Below are 13,879 nucleotides of genomic sequence, written 5' to 3'. Positions count from 1 at the left end.
TTATCATTATTGTTATTATCATTATAAAAATAGTTATAATGATGGAAATGACAGTAATAATTAGCAAAATAATAATTATAACTGTAATAATCATAATGATGTTAATGATAATCATGACTATAATGACTATAATGATGATAATCATAAGGATAATGACAATAATGATGATAATAATTGTGGGAAACGGCCTCACGAGACCCACACTTGGCAACAAAACATGATGTAGAAGCAGGATCAAAGGGCTGGGGGTTGTTGACTGAAACAGTGCTGACCTGGCAGTGCCACGTAGTGGCCTTTATTGCAACGAGTATTCATACATAAAAATATATGTGGAAAATAAGTACCTTTTCTCTGATATAAAACTACATTAAAATATAGTATTTCTCTAATTCAAATTCAGAAAAATATGTATTCTACTCAACAAAAATATAGATATTCTATAAAGAAGAAATAAAAACAAAGGAACTGAGGGTAAACACAGAAAACGTAATGTTCTGAGCATTAGGGGTAACTAACATATTTAACATACTCCCCACCATAGGAGTACTTACTCCTATCATAGACTAAATGTACTTAAATGAGGTAATAAAATCCTGAGAAATAGTAGTAGGACAGATTTCTCCTTGGAAATTGCTTCAGTAAACTCATTTATACTATAAGACTCACAAACTTATCTTAATTTCAACCTTAAGAAATTAGAACAACTAAACTAATTACAGCATATTATTACAAGTCAAGTTTATTTGGGGGTTTTATGGCACGACCCCGCTGACTAAAGGAAGTAGGGTTTAAACAACTCTCTTTACAAGGTTCAGAGGCACTATTTTCATTGTTTCCAGGAACTGATGATTTAACAATTTCCCCTGAGATAGATTCTCTCAAATCTTCATCAGAATCTTCATAAAGATCACTATACATTTCAAGATCATGCAACTTCTGCACTGGTCTATTAATTACTCCTTTGTCAGTTTTTACCATGACACTCCTAATGATATTATCATTACCTGGGAATACTTCTGTTACAACACCTAATGGCCATTTTAGCCTAGGAACATAGTCTTCTCTGACAAGGACAATAGCACCTTTCTTTACATTACATTTTTGCACAAATCCCTTCACAACAGGTGGCAAGTTTCTTAGATAATCATTGCTCCATAATTTCCAAAACTTATCAAGTTGTTGCTGGCGAATACTTTCTCGGATAATCAAATCCTTTCCGGTGATACATGAAGGCTGATCATTAACCTCGAGTTGAAGTCCAGCATTACGTCCAATGAGAAATTGTGAGGGAGTCAAAGGATTAGAAACATCAGGTTCATCTCCAACATATGTTAAGGGTCTAGAATTCACACAAGCCTCAATTTCTTGAATGGTGGTCTCTAACTCAATTTTTGACAAACATTTAACCCCTATTGTCTTCCTCAAAGCTGACTTAACAGACCTAATCAAACGCTCCCACCAACCTCCCCACCATGGAGAACGGGGAACAATGAATTTCCATTGAGGAGACAATGGTCCATATTCTTGCTGAAGTTGACGAGCTGCACTCACAAATGTTTTGGCATTATCTGAGTAAAAAACAGAAGGAAGACCTCTTCGTGCTGCAAATCTACGTATTGCAAGCATGCAATCAGAAAGAGATAATGAATCAGTTAGTTCTAGGTGCACTGCTCTTACTACTGCTCAAGTAAACAACAAAATGTACAATTTCTTTGACGGCAAATCAATACAAAAGAGAGGACCAGCATAATCAAGACCTGTCACAGTGAAGGGAGGAGCAATCTTAACTCTTAATCCTGGTAGAGGTGCAACAGGCTGACTACAAGCCCTAGAATCATACCTCTTACACTTAACACACATTCTACAAACAGTTTTAGCAATTCTCCTGACTCCCAAAATCCAGTAGCTGCCTCTTAAAGTAGACACAATGGTCCCTACTCCAGCATGCTTCAGAAAAATATGCTGAAATTGAACCAAGAGCTTAGCAACATGACCTGAAGGAATAATAACAGGATGTTTACTTTCAAAACTTAAATCAGCATTCTCCAAACGTCCCTTAATTCTCAATAGGCCTTCATCATCTACAAAAGGATCTAAACTACACAAAGGAGAACCCATTGAAGGAGATTTACCCTTTTTCAAGTCTGCAATTTCCTGAACAAAATTCTCTCTCTGTACACAGTAGAACAATTTGGTCTTGGCCACTGCTAACTCAGCAGGAGACAAGGGACCTGACATCTTCACAGAATGAGGTCGGACATTATTAATAAATCTCATAACCCAAGCCACCACACAACGTGCCTTATTGAAGTTACTCCATCTCTCAAACTCAAATATGTTAGGAGAGTTTACAGATACACAAGAAATATTTCCTTTACTGCAACTTTCTTCAACAGGTAACTCTACAGTTTCTCCTTTATCACTTAGAGTTAAAGGTTCAGACAACCAAGAAGGGCCATTTATCCATAAAGTAGAATTAACAAGGGGTTCGGCTAACGCCCCTCTAGACACTAGATCAACAGGATTTTCTTTACCTGGACAATGGTACCAGTGGCATGGGGAGGTAAGACTCTGAATTTCAACAACTCTATTTGACACAAACACCTTCCATCTACAAGGATTACCCTTTATCCATGCAAGAGCAACCTTTGAGTCTGTCCAACAACAATAAGTCACAGTCTTATCGAGACAGAGGGCAGACTTCACAAAATCTAAGAGTCTAGCACAAAGTAAAGCACCAAGCAATTCTAGTCGAGGTAAAGTGACCCTCTTTATAGGTGCTACCCTTGACCTTGCTACCACTAATGACACCTGGTATGTTCCATCCACAAGAGGAACTCTCAAGTACACGCAAGCTCCATACCCTTTCTCTGAAGCATCACCAAAGGCATAGAGTTCTACACCAGACAACTCTTTCCAGGACATTTCTGGGAAATAGCAACGATTAATCTTCCAATATTTTAGAGCAGCAATGCTCTTAACCCAATTCTGAAACTTATTTTGCACCTCTTTAGGTAGTAACTCATCCCAATCAAGCCCAAGTCTCCATATGTCTTGAAAGAGGATTTTAGCATACATGACAAAGGGACTAATCAAACCAAGTGGGTCAAAAAGCCTGGCTATGAGACTAAGAATTGCTCTTTTGGTTGACACCAAATGTGTCTCCAGGTCTAAATCAATACCTTTAAAAACAAACTGATCTGACAAGGATAACCACTTCATACCTAAAACCTTTGTGGATTCATGTTCATCACCATGATCAATTTTATCATTAAACTTTGTTGCAAACAATTTACAATTTGAGTGCCATTTAGAAAGAGGGAACCCAGCTTCAGCCAAAATACTTTGAGCTTCTTTAAACTTCTCACAAGCTTCCTCAGCAGTGTCCACCCCTGACAGCCAATCATCTACATAAAGGTTTTCCTTTAACTCTTTTACTACTTCAGTATCAGGATAAGACTGTAAGTGGTATTTAATGGTGGCATTTAGCAAAAAAGGGCTACTTGTATTACCAAAGGGAACACGAACAAACCTCATCATTCTCATGGAGTCTTTGCATTTCCACAAAAAGCGATGAACATCTCGGTCTTCTGGCCGAACACAAATCTGCAAGAATGCCTTTGTAATATCAGCAGTCAATGCAACCTTCCACTTTCTGAAACGAACCAATACTTTCACAAGATCAGCGTTAAGTGAAGGACCAGACTCAAGACAATCATTTAAAGAAGTGCCATTATAACTAGTTGCAGAAGCATCAAAAACTGGTCTGACCTTAGTTGAAGAACTGCTCTCTTTGACAACTGGACGATGAGGCATATAATATGTAGGCTGAGAACTTACAACTTCACTTGAAGGGACTTCTTCAATTATTCCCTCTTGTTCATAATCAGTAAACACGTTAGAATATTGTTTCTGAAGCTCTGGGTCCTTATCTAACTTACGCCCTAATCCTTGCAACCTTTTCCTAGCAATTCCCTCATTATTCATAAGATTCTTCTTGCAGTCATCCGACTTCCAAGGTAAGCCTACTTCATAGCGTCCCTCTTCAAACTTAACATTTTCACAAAATTGCTTCAAAACAGGGTCTGAGGTAAATGGGCTAGGAACAGCTTCCTTTTGAGTTATGCCAACAGATTCTAAATCCCAAAACTCACGTAAATCAGAATCTGTCACATTTCCTATACACAACATTTGTGTAGACTCACAGTTGCTGATAGTAGGAACCTTCCATGAACCAGATAACACCCAACCAAATACAGACTTTTGGGCTACTAATCCATTACTCTGATGTGGCTTAATTTCAGGATCCATAAATCCCCAATAAGCATCCAAACCTACAAGTATGTCTATATTCAGGTGACTATTATTCTTGTAACCATCAGCAAGTTGAAAATCAGAAAATGCATCAACCAAATTACTAGGAATACAGGGTCTAGTCAATGGTGCACAAACCTTTGGAATCTCTAAAGCCATTAAATGTTTTGCACCATGTAAACCTACTAATTGCAAGTCAAAAATATTACTCTGTTTACCTGGAGGAGACTTACTACCTCCAAAAGCAGCATATGACACAGGTTCTGAGCTCACCCACTTGGGCTTAACTTTCTTCACAAGATTACTGGACACATAAGATCTATCAGAGCCTGTATCAAACAACAAGGTGGCTTCACAACAAGCACCTGACTCGCCAAACACTTTAACTCTAGCTGTCTGTAGCACACAGCTAGTCTTCGTCAACACATTACACTTGCTAAGAGTCACACCAACATGATTCACTTGGGGACTGCAATTTTCAGAAGGTTCTACAATATCACTAACCTTCTGATCACTCACACTTTTTTCCATAGCCTTTTCTGTGCTTCCTGTGCCCTTTGATCTACACAGAAGAAAATTATGATTGCCATTACACTTAGAACACTTGCTTTGACAACCACTGGAAATATGCCCCTTACTCAAACACTTGAAACACAAATGGGCAGCTTTGATTTTTTCTTCACGTTCCTTCAAAGGGAGCTTCAGGATATCCCAGCACTTCTCAGACTTGTGTTTCTTGCTGCAGAAAGCACAATAAGAAGATCCTACTTCAGATGAGGTGTGAAGAGCCGATGCAGAAGCCACTCTTCTTTTCTCCGAGTCCACAAATCGTCGTTCAGGCTTCCCCATCCCAACGTCCGGGAAAGTTTCAGATCTCTCTCGACGGCTTATCTCCTTCTGCAGGAACGTCAGCAGCCATTCCAGGTCACCTTCATGATTTGTAGATTCCCTTGACCATTCCAATCTTATCTCTTGAGGCAGACGACCCAAGACCAATGGAGTTAACACCACGCCAAATTGTTTATTATTAATGCCAAAGCTCTCCAAACTTCTTACATGCCAATGGAGTTGGTCTAGAAGATTCCACAGCGATTCAACATAATTTGCTCCTCTTATTTTAGGAGCTACAGAGATATTCATTAGTGCATGAATATGTGCATTTATGATTATTTGAGGTCGGCCAAATCTGTTCTTCAATATATCACATGCAACCTTGTAATTTGGAACAGTGAGTGTTACTCCTCGGATGGCAGACAATGCTTTTCCTTGTAACACTGATTGTAAATAAGTGAACTTAGTAATAACAGGTATGTCAGTCCTGTCTATTGAGGCTGTAAATCTATCCCAAAATGACTGCCATTGGGTCAGATCACCATCATATTTGGGAAGCTCTAGCTTTGGCAGCTTTGCATCTGAGGTGCTCATACTGGAGACAGAGCCTTTGTCACTGTCACTGCCATCATTAGCTCTCTTCATTCGCATGGTGACCTCAAATCTAACATTTGTTGCAGCTTTGCGAAAATTACTTGCTTCATCAAGGTCTGCATCTAAATCATCAGGATTAACAAGTTCTACTTCAACAGCTGTCTGCGCCTCATCCAACAATATTAGCCTCTTATCAAATTCAGCAGCAACTTGATCTAACTTCTCATAATTACTGTTGTTATCATTTAAAACCTCCTGGAGGTTCTGTACAGCTCTTGTCAACCAACCTCTTGATGCAGCCCTTTTCCTCTTCAATGCTTCAAGTGACTCTGCCATGTTTGTTACCTTACTTGTCCGGGCGACGACTCTATATCTAAAGCTTCCCGGGTCTGGGCACCAAAAATTTGGGAAACGGCCTCACGAGACCCACACTTGGCAACAAAACATGATGTAGAAGCAGGATCAAAGGGCTGGGGGTTGTTGACTGAAACAGTGCTGACCTGGCAGTGCCACGTAGTGGCCTTTATTGCAACGAGTATTCATACATAAAAATATATGTGGAATATAAGTACCTTTTCTCTGATATAAAACTACATTAAAATATAGTATTTCTCTAATTCAAATTCAGAAAAATATGTATTCTACTCAACAAAAATATAGATATTCTATAAAGAAGAAATAAAAACAAAGGAACTGAGGGTAAACACAGAAAACGTAATGTTCTGAGCATTAGGGGTAACTAACATATTTAACAATAATAATCATAGAGTCCATTTATAAGGAAATAAGGCTAAAACTAATAAAATTCCAAAAGTCGAAAAAAACGGCAAAATCTAGCGTATTACAGCCTTTTGAGAGAAAGGTCGAAAAAAACGTTTTTCGCTTTTTAATGATAATTATGATTTTAGCATGCATTCAGGTAATATAATGATTTTCATGATAATGCCCTCATTAATACCAATAATAATGATAATTATGATGATAATGAAAATAATAATGATGATAATAATAATAATAATAATTATTATATTGATAATTTTGATAATTACTGCAATAATAGCAATAATGAACTCTATTCTAATAATTTTTATACCAATAATGACAGTAGAAATAATAATGATATCATAATTCTTGTTATTGTCATTATTAATTCTATAAATATAATTATTGTTATTATCATTATAAAAATAGTTATAATGAAAATGACCGTAATAATTAGCATAATAATCATTAAAACTGAGAGAATGATAATGATAGTCATGACGATAATGACTATAATGATGATAATCATAAGAATAATGACAATAATGATGATAATTATGCTAATAATAATCATAGAGTCCATTTATAATGAAATAAAGGCTAAAACTAAAAGTCGAAAAAACGGCAGAATCTGCAGCCTTTTGAGAGAAAAGTCGAAAAAAAAAACATTTTCGCTTTTAAATGATAATTATGATGAATTTATCAGAAATTCAGGTAATTATTATGATTTTCATGATAATGCCTTTATTATTAACTATAACGATGATAATTATGATGATAATGACAATAATAATGATGATAATAATAATAAAATGGTAATTATAATGATAATTTTGATAATTACTGCAATATAGCAATAATGCTAAAATAATGGCAATAGAAATAATAATAATATCATTGTTATTGTTATTATAGTGATTATTTATGTCATTATTATTTCTAGAATTATTATTAATATTATTATTATAAAAATAGTTTTAAGGATGAAAATGACAGTAATAATTAGCATAATAATTATTATGATATCAATATTGATTATGATAATAATGATAATCATGACGATAATGACAATAATGATGATAGTCATAAGAATAATGACAATAATGTTCATAATGATGATAATAATAATCATAGAGTCCAATTATAATGAAATAAAGGCTAAAACTAATAAAATTCCAAAAGAAAAACGGGAAAATCTAGCGTATTACAGCCTTATGAGAGAAAGGTTGAAAAAACCTTTTTCGCATTTAAATGATAATTTTGATGATTTTATCATAAATTCAGATAATTATGATAATGCTTTTATTAATAACAATAATGATGATAATGACAATAATAATGATAATAATAATAAAATGAGGATTATAATGATAATTTTGATAATTACTGCAATAATATCAATATTTGAACTCTATTCTAATAATTTTCATACTAATAATGACAATAGAAATAATAATAATATTATTTTTGCCATAATGAGTATTATTGTCATTATTATTTTAAAAGTATCATTATTGTTATCATTATAGTTATAATGATAAAAATGACAGTAATAATTAGCATAATAATCATTATAACTGCAATAATGATAATGATAATAATGATAATCATGACTATAATGACTATAATGATGATAATCATAAGAATAATGACTATAATGATGATAATAATAATAAAATGAGTATCATAATGATACTTTTGATCATTACTGCAATAATTGCAATAATGACCTCTATTTTAATAATTTGCATTCTAATAATGACAATAGAAATAATAATATCATTATTATTTTTATTATAATGAGTATTAAGAATTCTATGATCTTGCTTTTTTCTTCGAAACACGTCCACGCAGACGCTCAGCCTACGCTATCTCCCTCTTCACATCTACACACCTACACATCCAACATTTAGTACATGCATCCTGTACTTTCCTTCCACCCTTTTCTTACACAACGTCTACACCCACTTACACAACACACACGGTTTCCGAACCTACTAATCGGGTGGTGGCAGCATGCCGTAGGCTTGGAACCCTACATCTGTTCATTGCAGACGAATCTTTTCCCTTGAGCAAAATCTCCATATTCTCGGTTGAGCCCGGACTCAACCAGACAACTTAAGTCTACTGGGTCTACATCCCGCTACAACTGTCTTTTTGGTAGGCAGCGGTGGGAGAGAAGAGTTATTCTTTTTTATAAAGTGTCTGGTCAAGCCTTTGTGCAAGTCTATCGTAAGCTAAGTAACGGGTTGTAGAGCAAGTGCTGGGACGCAAAAATGCCTTGCACACGCAATACCGTCCAAGGAAAACCCACTAATGAGTGCTCGGGATCCTCTGCTAACACCCTTTATGAGGGCCCCGAGTTTCATCGAGGAGATAACGCTCAATCTTTGACTTTGGGGCAAAGGCTAGAGCCCCGTGATCACCTCTCGCTCTCGAAGTATGGGGAGCTGGTGGACAAATTCGAACGGCTGAATTCTCGGTTCAGTACCCTGGAAAGGCAGTACGCCAATATCGTGCGATTACTGGAGCCCAGGGCATCTGAACCGTACACTCGTTCACCAGCTGCAGCCTCTGCATCGTAGGTAGAAGTGGGGGTGCATGCGGTCACGACTGACCACTCATCTCAGCGAGCGCCCATCAACCCGCGTCCCTTAGATCAAGGTATAACCCTGCATGGCCCGATTCCGCCTTACCGGGCAGAGGTCCCATCTAGCCAGCCTCTTCGGAGGAATCAGGAATTGGAAATATGGTTGCGGCACATTGAGCAAGCCCATCCTTATGGCACGAATGAGGCTCTGATCCGCGCCGCCCGTGGTAGTTGTAGGGGGACGGCGGATATAGTCGTTAACTCCCCAGTTTTTGACGGGATTGGGACCTGGGACGAGTTTAAGGAAACCCTTCGACAACGTCTCCGGGGGACGTGCTCGTCGAAGGAGTACCTACGGCATTTGGGGTCGTACGTACTCGGCGACACTTCCCCTAGGGACTTCTATCTCGCGATCGAGACCGTAGTATACCAAGGCATGCGCGACTATCCTGGTGAACTTGGGCCAGCTGAACCTCTGATGAGGACTTTTCTCCAAGTACTCCCGCTCTGGCTGAGGGAAAAGCTCGTGTTGATAGAGGATCAGCCACTTTACCGGATGGTCGAAGCAGCCCAAAAAGCTTGGCACCATCGGCACTATGCCGGGCGGGTAGAGAAACCATTGGTCAGTTTCTCGAGTGAGGCAGGGCCTAAACCTCGCTCTTCTGCTCCTCGCGAGGGTCGATCTCCGGTTGATCCCCTAGCAGAGTTATCCGTACGCACTCGAGAACCCTGACGCTGGTGTCCCTACCATCAGGTGACTACGCATGACGCCTCCGAGTGTCGTGCGGTGCGAGAAGGTAATCAGTGCACCCGGTGTGGCCGCCGAGGGCATGTGGCTGGGCGGTGCTTTTTACGGGCAGAACTGTAGGGCACCGCCCAACAGAACACAACTGCAACCACAATGAGCCACTGTCAGGGACAATGATGATGCGGGCGCCGAGGGGAGCGACAATTCCACGGAACCGGAGCTTCCCGAGGCACAGTTTCAGGCGCTGTTGAATTGTGTGGTTGCTGGGACTAAGGTCTTGGCCTTTCTTGACTCGGGAAGTGAGGCAACGGTGGTGAAGGAGTCTTGTTTCAGGAGGATTTCCAACACCCCGCTCTCACTGCACCCACGCGACCTTAGGGGGGCATCTGGGGCCGCACGGGACATCAAGGGCAGAGCAACCCTTGAGTTTAAATTTTCCCGAGCTTGTTAGTGCCAGCACTCAGTGTTCGTGGTGAACGACGACACTAGGTTTCCAGCAGAGGTGCTGATAGGCGTGGACCTGCTGCGGAGGTTTTAAGTTGAACCTCTCCCCTGTTTCAGGGGCCAGATCTGCTAGTTTTAATGGAGTCCGACTCGGGGTTTCGTTCTCGGGTGCCGGGTCCCTCGGCATCCTGACATACCACGAGCCAGAGGCCGTGCTACGTTGCTGTAGTACGAGCGGCGGAGACCGGGAAGGTGCGATGAGATGCGCGCGGAGAGATGCGCACGAATCGCCCCCTCGGGCGGGGTGATTCGTGCGATGCCTTGTGAACGGCTTGAAGGGCGGACTGGCTTGTGTTGATAGCGACACAGCCAAGGTCCTGGTACCTCGCTTGTTGGTGGACCTCTCCCAACCAGAGGTTGACGTTTGGGTCGTCAACGATCAGACAGTTCCGGTTGAGATCGAGCAAGGATTCGTCCTCTGCTATGCGGCGATCGTGGAGGTTTCACTTGATCGTCTCGAATACGACGCGGAATCCATGGACCAGGATTCCGGCGTCAACCCGGAAGATGTGGGCTTATCCTCCGGGGGAGCTTTAGACATGGCTTCTTCGACTCCCATCGATGATGGAAGCGAACCGGATAGTCTGATGGCGGACTTGGAGGACAGGTTTGATTTTGTACATGGACTCAATGATTTTGGCTATAACACGGACGAGTTTGAGGTTTTCCCGGTATGTTCTTTCGAGAACGAGGAACTCCCCTCATCAGTAGGGGCAGTTGGTGTTCGCCGGGTGGATCTTGCTCACCTGTCGTCAGTCCAACGTGAACAACTTGTCCAGGTACTTGATCGTTACCCGGATCTGTTCATCGAAGGGCTGCCTCCAGGTGTGGTGCCACACATGAAGCATAAAATCAAAACCACGGACGACCAACCCGTCCGTGTGAAACAGTGGCGCCTCCCCGAGAGTACGCAGCAGTACATCCGTGCGGAGGGCGACAAGATGCTTTCTTGCTCACCATGGCTCTCTCCCGTTGTTCTAGTGAAAAAGAAGGATGGTTCGACATGCTTTTGCGTTGACTACCGTGCTTTGAACGCGAAAACAGTTTCAGATGCGTATCCCATACCCAGGATGGACGCTGTCATTGATCAGCTGGCGAGTAAATCTTGGTTTAGTGTCCTCGACGCTAAAAGCGCATACTGGACTGTTGAGGTGGATGAGAGGGACCGAGAAAAGACAGCTTTCTCGGACGGCGTCCGTCTGTTTCAGTTTTCGCGTATACCCTTTGGATTGACGACGGCCCCGTCAACTTTTCAGAGGGCTATCGCCGCCGTTCTCAACCCAGTGTTGGGCCACCACGCGCTGGCATATCTTGACGACGTCGTAATATACAATGCAGGGTTTGAGCAGCACCTATCTCACCTTGATGCCGTGTTGTAGTTGCTCGCTGGAGCAGGGTTCAGGCTTAACCTTTCAAAGTGTCGCTTCGCGACCGACACTTCGTTTTTTGGATTACACTGGATGGTGTTTTGCCTGACCCTGACAAGGTTACAGTGATACGAGCCATAAAGACACCACGTAACCACCACCAGTTCGCCAGTTCTTGGGAGCAACTGGTGCCCACTTACGCAAGGGTCGCATCTCCTTTGACTCGGCTCCTGAAAAAAGATACAAAATTTTCATGGAGCAAACCTCAGCAGGAGGCTTTTGAACGGCTTAAGCAGGCGCTTGCCACCGCGCCTTGCTTGATCCAACCAAATTTTGAGAAGCCCTTTGAGCTTCACACCGATGCTTCAGGCACGGCGATCGGTGCTTGCCTTATGCAGCTGGATAAGGTTGGGGAACTCCACCCTGTTGCATATTTTTCTCGGAAGCTTAGGGATGCCGAGACCAGGTACCCGACCATCGATCTGGAAGCCCTCGCTGTTGTCGAGAGCACTAGGCATTATCACCTTTACCTTTATGGGAGACGATTCCGTATCTTTACAGATCACAGGCCGTTGGTATCAGTCTTCCGCAAGCCAACTGCCTCGGTAAGGATGACGCGATGGGCTCACGAACTGACATTTTACGACTTCGAGCTTCTTTATAAGCCGGGTCGGGTCCACCACGTCCCGGACTTGCTCAGTCGTCAGATCGCAGCCATTGCTGACCTTGATAGCCCTTGCTGCAACCAGACATGGTGGAGCGTCATCAGAGAGACCAATTCGAACTTCGGGACCGAGTCCGATAATGAACGAGCTCTGCTTCAGCTCGTGATTCCAAGGTCGCTGCGCGGCGCTGCTTTGGATGCGGTCCATGCCGTACCGTCCGCCGGACATCGGGGCGTCCACAGGACGTATCAGCGACTAAGGGATCCTTTTTACTTTCCCGGGATGTTGGCCGCATCCCGGAGATATGTCGCTTCATGCACGGCATGTCAATAGAGGAAAGGGCCGATCGCCCGAACCCCACTACAGTCCATGCCGGACGTCGCGGAGCTCCGTGGATATCCTCACTCTTACCCCTTCGGCGCGTGGAAACAAGTACGTCCTTGTGTTGATTGACCATCTTACCCGGTTTGTCGAGCTGTTCCCGTTGGCATCGAAGGACGCCCAAACCGTAGCAGACGTGTTTCTTGCGGAATTCGTTACTCGGTACGGTCCCCCGCGGACCCTGTTATCAGATAACGGCCTTGAATTTCGCAATCGTCTCCTTTCTGACATCTGTCATCACCTCCAGGTGAAGTCGCTCTTCACTACAGTCTACCATCCGCAAGCCAACAATATGGTGGAGAGGGTGAATCGGGTGGTCAAGGACGCCCCGAGCATGCTCCAAATGGATGGTCCTGATTGTTGGGGCGATCTATTACCGTATGTGAGGTTTGCCATCAATTCCTCCATACACCGGAGCGTAAACGACGTCCCTTTGTACCTTCTCACAGGTCGGGATAGTCATTTTCCGCTCGTGGGATCAAACCACGTAATCTATGGCGAAGGGGCCTTGCCCTCATTAACATCGAAACTCCGAGCAGCTCGGGTGGCCGCTGGTGAGGCCGCCCGAAAGGCTCGTGAGCGTTGGACCGCCGATCACGATCAAAGGCGGCAGGCTCGACCGCGGGAGTATAACGAGGGGGATCTGGTCTTTGTGCATCGCAGCGTTATCCTGCACCCCAGTCACGGACTGGGTCCCCAATGGTTAGGGCAAGTCCGGGTCTTGAAAAAGCTCGGGCCCGTGGATTATGTGGTAAGAAGTCCCTTTGCTCCCAAATCAATTTAAAGCATTTCGGGTCACTGCGGAATTCGTCCCTCCGGACGAGTTTCCCCTTTTGGACGGCACAGCCCCTCCGGACCCGGAATCGGACATGGGACCTTTACAAGATCCCGGTGCTGATGACCTCTTGGATTCGGAATCTTCGGCCCCGTCATCGGAGGGGGTACATGATAAACCATGGGACCCTGGGTCTGACTGGGACGAGTAGGGAGCAAGACACTTTTCCTTTTCTTCCACTCACCATTATCTTTATTTATTTTCTCAGAGCCCCAGCGGAATGCATGCTGCCCTCTGTTGATTACCAGTCCGTCCTGTAACATAACCCTGTATGACTTGGATCCTAAC

General features: G+C 42.5%; 2 protein-coding genes across 2 annotated transcripts; one reads left to right on the top strand and one right to left on the bottom strand.

Annotated features, from left to right (window-relative positions):
* Window positions 1-726: 726 nt before the first annotated feature.
* On the bottom strand, window positions 727-6,075 carry LOC113814635 (uncharacterized). Its single transcript, XM_070118111.1, has 2 exons — window positions 1,731-6,075; window positions 727-1,568 (listed from the first exon to the last, which is right to left on the bottom strand). Exons 1-2 carry the CDS (start codon window positions 6,073-6,075, stop codon window positions 727-729), a joined length of 5,187 nt encoding a protein of 1,728 aa, XP_069974212.1.
* A 6,669-nt stretch (window positions 6,076-12,744) lies between these two features.
* On the top strand, window positions 12,745-13,540 carry LOC138860521 (uncharacterized). The gene is made up of 2 exons (XM_070118110.1): window positions 12,745-12,807; window positions 13,004-13,540. Exons 1-2 carry the CDS (start codon window positions 12,745-12,747, stop codon window positions 13,538-13,540), a joined length of 600 nt encoding a protein of 199 aa, XP_069974211.1.
* The last annotated feature ends 339 nt before the right edge of the window (window positions 13,541-13,879 follow it).

This window comes from Penaeus vannamei, chromosome 41 (assembly GCF_042767895.1).
Source record: "Penaeus vannamei isolate JL-2024 chromosome 41, ASM4276789v1, whole genome shotgun sequence".
NCBI classification, from domain to species: Eukaryota; Metazoa; Arthropoda; class Malacostraca; order Decapoda; family Penaeidae; genus Penaeus; species Penaeus vannamei.
This window is presented reverse-complemented; position numbering and strand designations above follow the sequence as displayed.

What these genes read in the sequence shown, in the direction of transcription:
- LOC138860521 (XM_070118110.1), top strand. Translation starts at nt 12,745, where the DNA reads ATGCCGGACGTCGCGGAGCTCCGTGGATATCCTCACTCTTACCCCTTC. An exon ending in CCTTCGGCGCGTGGAAACAA is followed by an intron (nt 12,808 to 13,003) that starts GTACGTCCTTGT and finishes CATCACCTCCAG; the next exon opens with GTGAAGTCGCTCTTCACTAC.
- LOC113814635 (XM_070118111.1), bottom strand. Translation starts at nt 6,075, where the DNA reads ATGGCAGAGTCACTTGAAGCATTGAAGAGGAAAAGGGCTGCATCAAGA. An exon ending in TTATGCTGGTCCTCTCTTTT is followed by an intron (nt 1,569 to 1,730) that starts GTATTGATTTGC and finishes TTTTTTACTCAG; the next exon opens with ATAATGCCAAAACATTTGTG.